We start from the raw sequence: 15,717 nt of genomic DNA, 5'->3' as shown, positions 1-15,717 counted from the left end.
AAAATAATGGTTACGTTTTAAGTTTTATTTTTTGCTCGGAAAATAATCGTTACGTTTTAAGTTTTATTTTTTGCTCGGAAAATAATAGTTATTTCTTGAGTTTTATTTTTTGCTCAGAAAATAAAACTTAATTTTTGCGTATGCGTATGCGCTTTTTTGCACTTTTTCTTTAGAAATGTAGTTCTTTTTGTTTCTGCCCTGGTATCTGTATTTTCATTACCCACTCCACAGTGGCGTTAAAGGTTCAATGCAGCCGCCCCTATCTATTCACGCATGCGCATGCGCATACGCACAAATTAAGTTTTATTTTCTGAGCAAAAAATAAAACTCAAGAAATAACGATTATTTTATGCGCAAAAAATAAAACTTAAAACGTAACGATTATTTTCCGAGCAAAAAATAAAAATTAAAACGTAACCATTATTTTCCGAGCAAAAAATAAAACTTAAAACGTAACCATTATTTTCCGAGAAAAAAATAAAACTTAAAACGTAACCATTATTTTCCGAGCAAAAAATAAAACTTAAAACGTAACCATTATTTTCCGAGCAAAAAATTAAACTTAAAACGTAACCATTATTTTCCGAGCAAAAAATAAAACTTAAAACGTAACTTGATTTTTATAAGTAAAAATTAAAAAATAAAAATCAGTGCCGCTGAAGGTGCTCCGAGTAATAAGAAATATATTGGTTTACTCCTTATGCACGTAGCATTTTTCTTTTCGCGTGATTTTTTGAGTTGAAATTTCAAAGAATAATCGTTATTTGCGGTCCCTGGTTTTAAATTATTTGATATGCATTGCTTAACTTTTACGAATATTTCGTTAATAAAATTCATAACGTTTTTTGAACTTATTGCTTCCATTTTCAAACCTTTGAATAGTGAATTGGCTAAGGTTTTAAAAGCGTTTGAATCAAAAAATTTCAGAGGTCGAGCTTCTTTGGTAATCATATAGATGTAAGCATCTACTATCTCAGTTTGCGACATGTCTTTATCTCTCTTTGAAACTCTGCAATGCTTGTTTTACTCGGCAAATATATCCGCATGGGAGGCATATGCACTTTTTAAATTGGTTATGCCGCCACAATTGGCAACTTTATTGCAGATTTTACATTTAGTTTCACCTTCAGTTTCAACGTAATATTCGCGAATGTAAATAGTCATTTTCCGACCCATTTTAAATAAATTTTAGTAAAAATAATGCACAATAGTTCAAAAAGTATGTGCGTTTGTAATGTGCAGTGACCAGGGACCGCAAATAACGATTATCCTTTGAAATTTCAACTCAAAAAATCACGCGGAAAGAGAAATGCTACGTGCATAAGGAGTAAACCAATATATTTCTTATTACTCGGAGCACCTTCAGCGGCACTGATTTTTATTTTTTAATTTTTACTTATAAAAATCAAGTTACGTTTTAAGTTTTATTTTTTGCTCGGAAAATAATGGTTACGTTTTAAGTTTTGTTTTTTGCTCGGAAAATAATCGTTATTTCTTGAGTTTTATTTTTTGCTCAGAAAATAAAACTTAATTTGTGCGTATGCGCATGCGCATGCGTAAATAGACAGGGGGCGGCTGCATTGAACCTTTAACGCCACTGTGGAGTGGGTAATGAAAATACAGATACCAGGGCAGAAACAAAAAGAACCACATTTCTAAAGAAAAAGTGCAAAAAAAGCACATACGAATACGCAAAAATTAAGTTTTATTTTCTGAGTAAAAAATAAAACTCAAGAAATAACTATTATTTTCCGAGCAAAAAAAAAAACTTAAAACGTAACGATTATTTTCCGAGCAAAAAATAAAACTTAAAACGAAACCATTATTTTCCGAGCAAAAAATAAAACTTATAACGTAACCATTATTTTCCGAGCAAAAAATAAAACTTAAAACGTAACCATTATTTTCCGAGCAAAAAATAAAACTTAAAACGTAACGATTATTTTCCGAGCAAAAAATAAAACTCAGTTAATAACGATTAAAAAGTGATTTTTATAATAAAACTTATAACCGTTACGGTCCCTGGTAGTGACAAACAAAGCAAAGGCAAATGAGACATTGGGTAGGTTCAGAAGGCGCAGCAGTTGAGCGCAACCGTTGCTAAAAATATCAGTGATCGTTATGCGTCTTCTGAACGGCTTGATGCATTAGCTGTCAAATTCAACTCTCAACAACATGTTGTTTCTAATGATCAGAAAAATATTACAATCATATAACACGCAACTGTTCAGTTGATCAGAAGTACACAACAACGCGTTCAGAAGGTGCAATGGCAACAGTTACTGAGCTGTTGCGCCTTCTGGACGTGCCCATTAATGAATAGAATAATTATATTTGTAATACTTTTACACTTACAGCAAACAAATTTTAACTCTTATTTTCGATCGAAGAAATAAGGTCATATTTTATCTCTTTTTTTTTGAGTGAAAAAATAAAAGTAAAGTTTTGACTTTTATATTTGACCGAAAAAATAAAAGTCATATTTTAACTTTTTTATTTGACCAAAAAAATAAAAGTCAAGTGTTAGCTTTTATTTTTCACCGAAAAAATAAGTCATATTTTAACTTTTTTTTTTACTAAAAAAATAAAAGTCAACTTGTAACTTTTATTTTTGACTGAAAACATATCGAAAAAAAAAACTATTATTTTTGACTTTTTTGGAAAAAAGCATAACCGTTACGGTCCCTGTTTAAAAGTGGCGTACGAGGAGGGTTCAAGAAATATTTGGCAAAAAAACGGAACAAAATCGGTCCAGTTTTAGCTGAACTGTAAGGGAACATACACATTTTTAGGCTTTATAATATAATGTTTAGAGATAACATAATTTGGTTTACAGTGACATTTCCTATATCATATCTTGGTATTTAATTATTTTAGGTTCTTTGTATTTCACCCACATACGAACTAGCAATTCAAACGGGGGAGGTTGCTGCTAGAATGGCGCAGTTTTGTCCAGATATTAAACTAAAGTTTGCAGTCCGTGGCGAAGAAGGTACGTAAAGCCAACTCTTGCTTTGAAAAACAGCTTTATTATTTTTCTTAAATCATTTAAGTTACTCATAATTGCAAGCTAAAGGATCACATAGTTATTGGGACACCTGGAAAAATATTAGATTGGGGATTAAAATACCGCGTTTTCGATTTGAAAAAAATACGAGTATTTGTTCTGGATGAAGCTGATGTAATGATTGCAACGCAAGGCCATCATGATCAATGCATTCGCATCCATAAGTAAGTACGTTTTTTTTTTAAATTTACCATTGCGAAATATTGTTCATGAGATAAATGGGCTGCTAAAAATGTATATGTAGAGCGTGTTTAATAAGAGGTGTCACACTTAGTTTTTTTGAATAACAACTTTATTTCGAATAACACGGTGCTACAAAAAAAAAGTCATGAAATACATCCGAAACAATACTTAGTGTATTTTCGTACTTGATGCACTTATCTATTAATTGCTTGACTATTTTCCATCCGATTTTACAAATCGAAAAAGTTTTGAAAGGAGGATTTATATACCTTTAAAATGATGTATAACAATATATTGTTCGTTTTAGCTTGTTGGGAGTTTTCATCGGTTAAATTTTTATGAGCTCCTATTTTTCTTCATTTTTTTGTACTTTGCTCATCGCTTATTCCAAAAATGTCTATGAAAGTTGCCAAATATGTGGTATTTATCTAAAAGAACATTTATTTTCTAAAATAGTCAATCACTTTGCAAACGTCAAGCTGTGAGGTTGTACTTATATTGTGCACTGATTTTGGCTTTCTATTTGCTAAATTTATTGTGCTAATTCTGAGTTAAAGTAGTGATAAAAAGTGCCTATGAGCATCTTAGTGTGAAATAATTTAAGCTAAGTGAAAGTTATTGTGTTTTATATTAAACTAAATTTAATTAAATTTCACTAGCATACATTCTAATGTTGCCGAGTCATTTGCTGCTATCATTGTTGTTGTATTCTTTGTAGTTAACTGAATTTATTTTGTTTTTGCACATTTGTTTTTGCACATTTGTTGTACTCTTTTTGTTTACTTCTTCTAGTAATTCTTGTCACAGCTGTTTGCGTTGCATTTATTAAGTGTCATAATTACAGTGATACTCAAACTGTTCGCTACATTTATTTAAAGCTATTTACATCAGCTCCTTAATTGTTATAATTTATTTTGTTTCTCTTTTTATTAACGGGTGTTATTACATAAATCTTTCAATATGAAGTGCGATCTTGATACTTGCCACATTAAAAGCGATTCTGAACGCTACTTATCGTGCTGGCTGTGTGATGGTATTTACCATCTGAAATGTGCTGGTTTGACGGGAAGAATTCTGGACGCTATTAATGATGGCAAGGGCCTTCGCTGGTCTTGCGTAAAGTGCAGATCAACCGAAGTTGATCTTTTCAAGCTATTTAGGCAAACCAGAGATGGTTTTACAGAAATAGGAAGGGAATTGTCAGTACTGACAGAAAAATTTAAGCATTATGAAAATGTGTTTAAATCATTCAAATGCTTAGATACCTTGCAATCTGTTAAGGATATCCGTGTGTCTAAACGAAAGCGTCTTCATAGTCCATCTAAGGAAATTATTGCCGTTGCACGTCAGAATAATCTTCCGACTGACTTAATTAATCTATCTTCTCCATGTCCTCCAGCATCAGAAACCTCAGCCCCAAAAGAGCGTGTAACGAAATCTGCTTCGGATAATAACGAGCCTGAAGTATCTTCCCCTTCCCCCATAGAAGTGGTGGCGTCGTCTTCAGAACATCCACCGCCTTCCCTATCCTCAACTAGTAACGCAGTAACTCAACCCCTTCCGCCGGTACTCCAGTCTGATACAAGGAAACTAGTTGTGGTTTTCGAGAGACACTTCCGAAGACGATATAAAGCTTTATATCTCATCAGAAATTACAACTGTCGACTTAAGCATCAGAAAATTTAATTTTAAATACGAAAGAAATATTGCTTCATTTAAAATTGAAGTAAATTTAGATAATTTTAATGCGCTGCTTAGTAGTTCTTTTTGGCCCCCCAGAGCTTTCGTTCGTGAATTCGAATATAGGCCCAAAAAAGGAAATAACTTAGTTAATATTCCCCGTCATAACACTGAATCAAAAAACTAATTATTAAATCTGCTTTAAGTATTTATTACCAAAATGTAAGAGGCTTAAATACTAAATTAACGAACTTATACCTTAAAGGCCTTGAATGTAATTATAATATTCTTTCTTTCACTGAAACTTGGCTGAAACCTCACATTTTCAGTTCAGGGATGCTTCCCAATGATTATCATATCTAATAGACAAGATAGGGAGGACAGAATCGGCGGTGGCGTACTCTTCGCTGTAGACTCTTCAATACCATCTGAAGAAGTTAGTCTTCCACACATTGATTCAGTAGAATTCAAATGCATTCGTGTACAGGTTGGAAAAGGGTATATTTACTTAGCTCTTTGCTATATCCCTCCCCGATCTGACACATCGGTGTATTCACGACTCATCTCTTTACTGAAATAAGTTAATTTACTGACTAAACCCTCTGATTCAATGATTGTGTTGGGTGATTTTAATTTACCAAGCATATCATGGCACATCATTGACAATGATATCGTACCTTTCGCGTCTAGTGCGTGCAACAACGTATTTTTAGAGGAGATGGCTGAACTCTGCCTAACTCAGGTTAATGTACTTCACAATAAGTTTGGTAAAGTATTAGATCTTGTTTATGTTGATGAGGCATCTAAGTCCGTTTTAAATAAGTGTGATCCACTAGTTTTGCCCGAAGATGTCTACCACCCTGCTATGGAGATATCTTACGAAGGTATAAGTGATGGTCAAAATTGCGGTACCCAAGCATACGAAGCAAATATTCGCTTTGATTTTTCGAAAGCCAACTTTAAAAAGCTTATCAAAGAACTGTCTAAATTGTCGTGGCCTGCATATAAAGAAAATATTGAACAAAGCGTTGCCCTTTTTTAACTTTACTTTACATAAATTATTTGAAAAGCATGTGCCTAAACGCGTATATGTTCCTGAAGAACAAACACAGTAATGATTCACTAAAGAACTGAGAAATTTGAAAAACAGAAAGTCACGTTATTTTATATTATACAATAAAACCGGTTTACACTCATACTATTATTAAACAAAAAGTGTTATACAGCTTACTTGTGTAAAATCAAACAGCGTATAATATATAACCCCAAATCATTTTATGACTTCGTAAACAATTTCTAACATGTTCGCTCAGTTTTTTAAATCCAATTACTCCATTAACTCACATGCTAACATTGACCATCCTTTTAAACTTTGTCCAATGAACTCAATAAATATCCCTAATATCTCCCGATGATGTAGTAGTTTATCTGAAATCTTTAAAGCAGTCCTTCAGTTATGGTCCTGACCAGATCCCTACTTGTATTCTTATAAATTGTGCTGATTATCTCTATGAGCCGTTAACAGCGTTATTTAATTTGTCTCTTAAAGAGGGCGTTTTTCCAACTATATGGAATAAATCGTTCATAACCCCGTTACATAAAAGCGGTAGCAGATCTTCAGTGGAGAACTACCGGGGAATAGCTAAGCTTTCTGCAATTCCTAAATTATTTGAAGCAATTATAACAAATCAGTTGACGCATTCTATCTCTTCTAGCATTTCATATAGTCAACATGGATTTTGCTAGGGCAAATCAACTTCTACAATAGAGTGGTCCAAAATAATAAAGTCGGAATTTCAATGCCGCCACCCTCTAGGATTGTTCTGAACCGAAAATAAATAAACCCCTATTTTTTTATTTTGAAATCAAAAAATAATTAGGGAGTGCTCACAGCGCTCAAAGTGTTCCATGCCTTTTATATGGGGAAAAAACAAATTTTCGTAATAATGGCATAAAACTCTTGAAAATCAATATTTTTCAATCGTAAAACTGTGGTTCTCTTCAGGAGACTTCAAATATTGATATCCAATTGTTTATTTAACCATTTTTTATGATTAAAGATTTTTTATTGGTCCCCCATTGCATTTTCAAGGACCCATAAAATATAGTCACCATGAAAAAATAGGGGTATAATTTTTTTTGGTATAGAACAATCCTAGGGGCTGGCGGCATTAAAAATGCGATCTTATTTTTTTTACATACATTTTTGGACCACTTTATTCTACAAATTTACTTGAATTAACATCCTATGTCCCAAAAGCATTTAGTGAAAGCAAAACTGTTGATGTTATATATACTGACTTCAGTAAAGCATTTGACAAAGTTTGCCACTCGTTTCTCATCTATAAACTTGATCTTCTCTTCCACCTAATTTTCTACGTTCGATCCCTTCATACTCTATGATAGATCACAAAGGGTAATGTTTAAAAATACTATCTCTGACGTCATTGATGTTACTACAGGATTTCCTCAAGGTAGCCACCTAGGCGCGGTTCTGTTCTTGCTTTTTATAAACGATATTTCTACAGATATACAATTTTCCAAAATTTTAATGTATGCAGATGATGTAAAGCTTTATAAATCGTACGTTTCAATTAAATAAAGGTCTTTGCTACAATCAGACTTAAACAGCATGGCTTACTGGTGTAAAGTAAATCTTATGCCTCTAAGTCTTAAGAAGTGTAAAGTAATGTGCTTCTCGCGAAGAGCTGTTCATCCCTCTTCTTATACAATAGGTAACCATAACCTGGAACAGGTATACAATTTTGTGGTATCACAATGGATCCTAAGCTTAACTTTAATCTTCACATTAATGTGACAGTCAACAAGGCTAGAGGTGTATTTGCATTTGTGAAACGATGGTCAAAAGAATTTTGTGTCCCTTGTATCACTAAAACCCTGTTTACAACATTAGTTAGACAAATTCTGGAATACGGTTCGGTGGTTTGGAATCCAAGGTATCAAATTTACTCAGACAAGAGAGAATCAATTCAAAAACAATTCATACTTTTTTCTTTAAGAAATTTGCGTTGGGATTTACAATATAAGCTTCCGCCTTATACGAGCCGATTAAAACTTATCAATCTTCCTACACTTGCCAGTTGCAGGCAAATGCTTAGTACAATTTTTATATTTAAATTACTAACAGGCTCAATTTCAAGTCCGCTTCTTCTGGGTGAAGTTAGCCCTAATGTTCCCTCCGTATCAAGACACTTTTGTCCCCTATTTATGAAAGCTTGTAAAACTAATTTTGAATTGCATGACCCACTCCGTTGCTTATGCCAGGATTTTAACTCTCATTCCAGCACGTTTGATATATCAGATCCGCTTTTCAGCATTAAAAAAGCGATACTATCCTCTCTCAACAAATGAATCATTAACATAAAGACATAAAATCGGCTGATGAATTTAGTTCTGTAGCTGAACAGTTTTAGATCTCTACACTTAACAAACTCCTGCCTATCGTGACTCGGCGCAAAAATTTAAAATACTTGTTCCGTACGTCATGCGGACTGCGCCCCTCGTGCGGATGGGCGGGAATGGAGGGTAAAAACCGTTGGGATTATTATTAATAGATAAATGTATCAAGTACGAAAATAACGGCTTTTTTTTTGTAAAAAAATTGAGGGTTCAGGAACTATACGGGACCGATTTTCATGTTGTACTCGACCATACCTACAACCTACACCAGGTTTTGTTTCGGGTGTATTTTATGACTTTTTTTGTAGCACCATGTTATTAATGAATTATGTTTAAAAATTTAAATTATTGACGACATATTTTAACAATTAATTTCAATACTCGTACTCCTGATTTGATGGATTTGCTTTAAACGTTTGGGAAAACTTTCGCACGTTCGAGTTTGTTTGATACTTCGACCCATATTGTTATTTATGTTCCCAAGTTTGCTTTGCAAATCCTCCCAAACGGTCTAAACCGATGGGATTAAGTATAAATAAGCTTGGGAAGCTCCACTGAGTTAAAAGCTGGGAAAAAATATTTTCACTAACTTTTCGCAATTCTCACTTTATTTGTTGGAACAGAATCCTGTTAAAAACAAAGTGTTCTATTTTCAGACATTTGCAGTGTATTAGGATAAGATGGCTACAAATACAGTGTACAAATAATATTCAAATTGTTTACCTTTCTTAGCTCTGGATATATAGGACATCTCAGCTTTATACATTTGATTATCTTTGGAATTATGAAATCGCAGTAATTGAAATAATATTCTCGTCGGAAAAGATAATTTCTATTTCTGTGTACCTCGTTTACTAAAAGTCCAGTCAATGGTCAACACCCACATCAGCCTAGCTGTAACACTCACAACAGCTTAAGACGTTTAGCACTCCATTGTAATGCTTAAGTATATCTACTTCCTCAAACCACCAAATAAGCGTAACCCATTATTTCCTTTTCTTCTTCACTTTATTGTACAAATTTTAAATCTACAATTCACGATCTTTGTTGTCCTAATGTTACTTCTATTTTCTTACCAAAAAAAAATTAAAATGAAATCTTCACCCTAATTCAAACCCTATTTATGGACTTAGTAATAAAATTAACCAAAAGTGAACACAAAAGACCCCTCTCAGTTCATTCGATTCCTAAACAATAAGGATTATTAAGTATAAAAATAATAAAAAGAGAAAAGGGAAACGGAAAAATACTCCTGCTGCTTACTTCAGTAATATGACTAGCAGAGTACCCGACGTCGCACAGTGGGACGTCCCCATATAAGCTGCGGCCAAAAGTAGTAACCCTACTACAAACTCGCTGAAATTTCGTACATGCGCTATTCTGCACTCAGGGATGAAGAAATGTGGAAAATGGTAAAAGTCGACGCGCCCTTGTGGGCGCAAGTGGTAAATATTATCCGATTTTGACGAAATTCAGAGTATATAATGGTTTTAACCAGAAAAGCATGCATCTAAAATAATGTCTTTAAAATGCTTTTAAGGTTAAGACTGACTTTTCCCCCTTTTTTTCAACTACATATGTATGTTTGTAAGGTGTTCCTTTTATTTAAAAAATTATTTGTTACGAAATAAAAAGTCTTAGACTTATTATTCTTGAAACGGAAAACTTATGGGCCGATTATGGACGCCACTGAAATTAAAATGTATATTATGAATACCACCTGTAGTTAAGTTCTATAAAGTTAAAGGCAATACAATTTTTAAGCGCCAGCAACTTAGACTTTAGTGTAAAAAAGCTGAAGAAACAGTTGAAAAAAGAAATAAATTATCTCAATAAAAACTTCTGCGGCAACCACAAAAATGCAGTTGCCTATATAGCAACTCCCCAACAAACAGTTAGGTTAGAGAACGATTAGAAAGCGATTCGAACTCGAATGTGTTCCTCTAAGGTAGAAGGTTAGAAAAGGAGTAGAGAGACTGTTGAGAACTATAGCATTAGCTACAAAAGGGTACTTAGTTCTCCCTTTCGAGAAAAATGTTACATATCTAACTTTGAATTGGTTTCTAGTGTATAGTGTTTTTCTAATCATTCTCTAATCGAATTCTAACATAGTTCTCTAACCTGATTTTCGATTCGAGAACTATATTAGAATTCTAACGTAATTCTCTGACGTTACAGACTGTGTTTGCTGGGTCAGTTGCCGGCTTTCGGTTGCCAGTTGCCATCTGTAAATCCAGTTCAGCCAACTGAAGTTCGGTTGCCATCCGTAATCGACCCACTAATTTTAATGTTCGTCTTCGGCTTCGGTGTTCGGCCGAATATTGAATATTACCTACCTTATTCTTTCCGCCATGAAGTGATAATCAAACAATTTCTAACATGTTCGCTCAGTTTTTTAAATCAAATTATTCCATTAACTCCCAAGCATACTTTGACTATCCTTTTAAATAAGTCCAATTAACTCAATACATACCCCAATAATATCTCCCGATGATGTATTAGTTTACCTGAAGTCTTTAAAGCAGTATTTTAGTTATGGTCCTGGCCAGATCCCCACTTGTTTTCTTATAAATTGTGCTGATTACTTCTATGAGCCGTTAACAGCCTTATTTAATTTGTCTTTTAAAGACATCTTTCCAACTGTATGGAAGGAATCATTCATAACCCCGCTACATAAAAGCGGTAGCAGGTTCTCAGTGGAGAACTATCGGGGCAGAGCTAAGCTCTCTGCAATTCCTAAATTATTTGAAGCAATTATTACAAATCAGTTGACGCATTCTATCTCCTCTACCATTTCATATTGTCAACATGGGTTTGCAAAGGCAAATCAACTTCAACAAATTTACTTGAGTTCACAACCTATGTATATCTCAAAAGCGTTTAGTGAAAACAAAAACGTGGATGTTATATATACCGACTTCAGTAAAGCATTTGACAAAGTATGTTACTCGTTGCTCATCTATTAACTTGATCTTCTTGGACCTCAACCTAATTAATATGATAGATCACAAAGGGTAATGCTTACAAATACTTCAGGAATCCCGCAAGGTAGCCACCTAGGTCCGGTTCTGTTCTTGCTTTTTATAAGCGATATTTCTACAGATATAAAATTTTCAAAAATTTTAATGTACGCAGATGATGTGAAACTTTATAAATCGTGCGTATCAATAAAAGAAAAACCTTTGCTACAAACAGACTTAAACAGCATGGCTAATTGGTGCTATGTAAATCGTATGCGTCTAAATCTGAAAAATGTAAAGTAATATTGCTTTTCACGAAGAGCTGTTCAGCCACTTTCTTATACAATAGATCAGGCTTTCCCAAAGTAGGTACTGCGGCAAGCTGAGGTGCCGCTAGTGGCTAGAGTATACTAGTGTGGGCAAATTCTTTAAACTTTCCATACACAACGCAAGCGGTTTGATCAAACTTCAACATGGCGGCCAGAAAATCAAAAAATTTATTAAAATTACCTTCAGCGTTCCGCCAAACCCCATACACTAGCTTGGTTTGTCATGCCGCTTGTGTGGTGTATTTAGCTCTTAAGCGTAGCTCCCCAGTATGTTTTGTCAACGAAAAAGTGAATCAGAAAAATAGCCAAGGACGTACCCTTTTCACAACCATTTTCTTCCCGTTTTCGGATTAATTGTCGGTTTTTTTGCTGGCTGGGCTGTTCTCGTAACAAGCGCAGCAGCTTCGCGCACGTGTATATGTTACTTATTCTTTGGACCCTCACAATCACACTGTGAAAGAGCGAATCACCACGATTTTAGAGGCAGTCGAGAACGAACTTATAAAAAGTTTGAAAACTTATGAGTTTCTTAGTTTGAAACTTGACGAAAGTACCGACGTATTTGGGACTTTATGTTCTTCTCGCGTTAGTGAGGTACCCATTCGCAATGCAAATCGAAGAAGAATTTTTGATGAGCGAAGTACTTGAGACTTACACCACTAGAGACGAAATTTTCAAAGCTATCGACAAATTTGTACAGAGAAATGGTTTGAAATGGAGCAAGTGTTCGAATATTTGCAGTGGTTGGAAAAACGAAAGGCGCGATGTATAGGATGAAGCAAGGGCAGAAAACGCCACGCGAAGTCACTGTATGATCTACCGACGGATCAACCCTGGCGACTAGTAAGATGCCGCCACTAGATTTAAAACCCGTATTGGATTACACTGTGAAGACAATAGAGGCCTGCGAAATTAAAATACAGCTTTTTTTTTCTAGCACGTCGAGATTTTTTTTATTGGTGACATGTATATTTTAGAATTTCTATCAGTGTGCATGAAAACCCTATAACTAAACAAAGTAAATCAGAAAAACGTATGTAACTTCGAAGTTAACGCTAATTGATAACAGCTGGTTTCACCAGTAATTTAAATGGAAAATTATATTTTATTTTCTGTCAATTTCCATATAAAGTTCAAAAAATTAAAATCATTTTTCACTTAAATTGCTTTCGTGAAATTGGCTGTAAAAGTTATTTTCTTAGCGTTAACGCGTTAACTTGGAAGGTTTAGAAACTACCATTGTCGAATATTTTCCCAACATTGACTCTGAGGATGTCTACAACAGGATAACAAACCCGTTTTCATGTGACCCGAAAAGTAAACCTACTGTGAGATGACAAATTAAGCTTTTGAAAACCTTCTGGACATCAGTGAAGACAGATCTTTGAATACACTGCAGTTGGCAAGATTGCATTAAAAATATTAGTGACTTTTACTTTTACATTTCTATGTGAGACTGCATTATCAACAAATGCTTACATAAACAAGTAATTTTAGGCAGAAAACAAAACCGACTTCAATGTCCATATAAAAATTTAAGATTATCGTTAATGTCTTCATGATCCAATGATCGGATTTAAACCAAATTTGAATGGGACCACCTATGAGGTAAAAAAGAGTTATAGTAATTGGTTAACGTGGTCCGAAGTTATGCGGTAACATACATACAAAAAAATAATATAAAAATATTCCGACGAACTGATAACCTTCTCCTTTTTGTGAAGTCGGTTAAAAACCAATACACCAGCAAGCTTTCAGCGTCAAATGATTTCAGGGTAAAATTGTCAAAGCTCCCAATAATCTTAAAGGAAATAACAAAATCATCAAAACAATTTCAGTCCTCACATTAAAGGTAAATGAGCATAAAGTTTGCATTGTGTGTTCTTGTTTTCATAGACATTTGAAGCGTAGGGGTGTTGCGAAATTTTTTTATCATAACAAGGGTGCCGCGGTGAAAAAAGTTTGGGAACCCCTGCAATAGATAACCATAACCTGGAACAGGTATTCAATTTTGTGGACCTTGGTATCGCAATGGATCCTAAACTGAATTTTAATCTTCACATTAATGTACCCCTTATATCACTAAAACCCTGTTTTCAACATTAGTTAGACCGATTCTGGAATACGGTTCGGTGGTTTGGAATCCAAGGTGTCATATTTACTCAGAAAAAATATAACCAATTCAAACGCAATCCCTACTTTTTGCTTTAAGAAATTTCCGATGGGATTCTCAATATTATCTTCCATCTTATACGAATCGCTTAAAACTTATTAACCTTCCTACACTTGTCAGTTGCAGAGAAATGGTATAATTTTTATGGTTAAATCACTGATAGGCTCAATTTCAAGTCCGTCTCTTCTGGCTGATTTTAGCTTGAATGTTCGCTCTCGTGTATCAACACACTTTTGTCCCCTATTTCTGAAAGCCTGTACAACTAATTTTGGATTGCACGAGCCAGTCCGTTGCTTATGCCAGGATTTTAACCCTCATTCCAGCACGTTTGATATATCAGATCCGCTTTCACTTAAAAGACTTCTAAAACGATTCCTGTTGACTGATCGCACACTTAATCGACCTTGTTTAATTTCATTCTTAATTTCACTCAGTTGCATAGTAAATTTTTGAAAATTTTCACACAATGTTTCGATAATTGATTTATCCTCTTTAGAATTTTGAGAATTACTCACAGAAGCTCATTATTATTAATTTGCTCCCAAATGTTGTCTGCTAATATTCAATTGATTCATGTCACTAATGTTTGAACTAACTAAATGTAAATCAATATTTTTCGGCAACTCTTTAACCAAAGTTTCTTAATAACGTCTGAGCTAAAAGTGGAACCAGAAAGTAGAAGCATAGATCTATAAAATTCTCAAGGCTTACGATCGCCCATTAGAGAATCAGATAAAATTCTATCTAACTTACCATTTTCACGTAATGAATTTCTATCAATTAAAACCTTCTTTAAAGCAGTAAACTTGCTGCTTTCTGGCGGATTCCCTATAAAATCTAAAATTTTCACTATCACTTCCTGCGGAAGTGCAGTAACTCTCTTATGTTATATTTTTTGTGCTGAATTGCATTTCAGGATGTATAAACCATGCTTCAGGGCAACTCGCCCAAAATTGCGGCAACTTAACCGAAGCTGCACAAATTTCATGACTAGTCCGACCACTGTAAGGATTTTTTAATTCCTCTTGAAAAGTGTTATCTTCCCAGCAAAAAATGGTGTAAGCAGTTGTAAGAAATAAGCAATACGCTAGCGGCGCTGCTTCCCGCGTTTTTTTATATGATCTATAAGCCCTCTAATAAGGTTACTGTACTCCATGTGATGCCTTAGTATAAGGGATTATGTAAGCCTTATTTTACTTGACCTATAAGATTTAGGCATAAGGGTGTCTCTCAGAGAGAGAGAGCGAACCTTATGAACTGACGCAATCAACGCAGCGAAATGTGGTGTTGATTCAAACTCAACATTTGAGAGCACGTTTACATGCATGGCTGTAGCTGAGTGTGCAAGGCTGTCCGGGTTCAATCCCCATCAGACGGAACATTAAATTTAAGATTTTATTTTATTTAATCTTTATTTATTTTTCTTAATAATGAAAAAGCCTTCGTGAAGTGTAACGTGAAGCAAACGTTTATTTTGTATGATCTATAAGCCTTATTATAAGGAAGCTATACTCCATGTAAGGCCTTATTTTAAGGGCTGATGTGTCTCTCAGAGAAAGAGAGAAAACCGTATGACCTGATGACATCAACACGACAAAATCAGGTGTGGAATAAGGAATGTTTCATACAGCTGACTCTCCTTACAGATTTCAGGCATTAAATTATAAAGCTTATGATCATATGAGCTTATTACATGATCTATAATATATTATTGTAGATTATATAAGGCGCAAATTTTTTGGAGGGTTGTACAATGTAGTTGTGTGCGCGTCATGTTTAGTCCGATCAATTTACATTTTTTCAACGAAAAAATTCCAGGAAGAAATTTTTTGACGCAGTTAGGTGTCTCCTGGTTAGGTGAACACAAAATGAAAGTTTTTCCCCCAATTGCGATATGGAAAATGT

The 15,717-nt window shown here is 34.3% G+C and overlaps 1 protein-coding gene across 1 annotated transcript in view; it reads left to right on the top strand.

The window, feature by feature from the left end:
- Positions 1 to 15,717, top strand: part of LOC118734214 (DEAD-box helicase Dbp80) — a 410,640-nt gene that overhangs the window by 212,945 nt on the left and 181,978 nt on the right. The window contains exons 5-6 of the mRNA XM_036463935.1: positions 2,878 to 2,992; positions 3,054 to 3,231. Of these exons, the coding sequence (XP_036319828.1) occupies positions 2,878 to 2,992; positions 3,054 to 3,231 (293 nt within the window). The remainder of the gene's footprint in view (positions 1 to 2,877; positions 2,993 to 3,053; positions 3,232 to 15,717) is intronic.

The sequence above is a fragment of the Rhagoletis pomonella genome, unplaced genomic scaffold (genome assembly GCF_013731165.1).
Source record: "Rhagoletis pomonella isolate Grant_MI unplaced genomic scaffold, Rhpom_1.0 Rhpom_scaffold_00002, whole genome shotgun sequence".
In the NCBI taxonomy this organism is placed as follows: domain Eukaryota; kingdom Metazoa; phylum Arthropoda; class Insecta; order Diptera; family Tephritidae; genus Rhagoletis; species Rhagoletis pomonella.
This window is presented reverse-complemented; position numbering and strand designations above follow the sequence as displayed.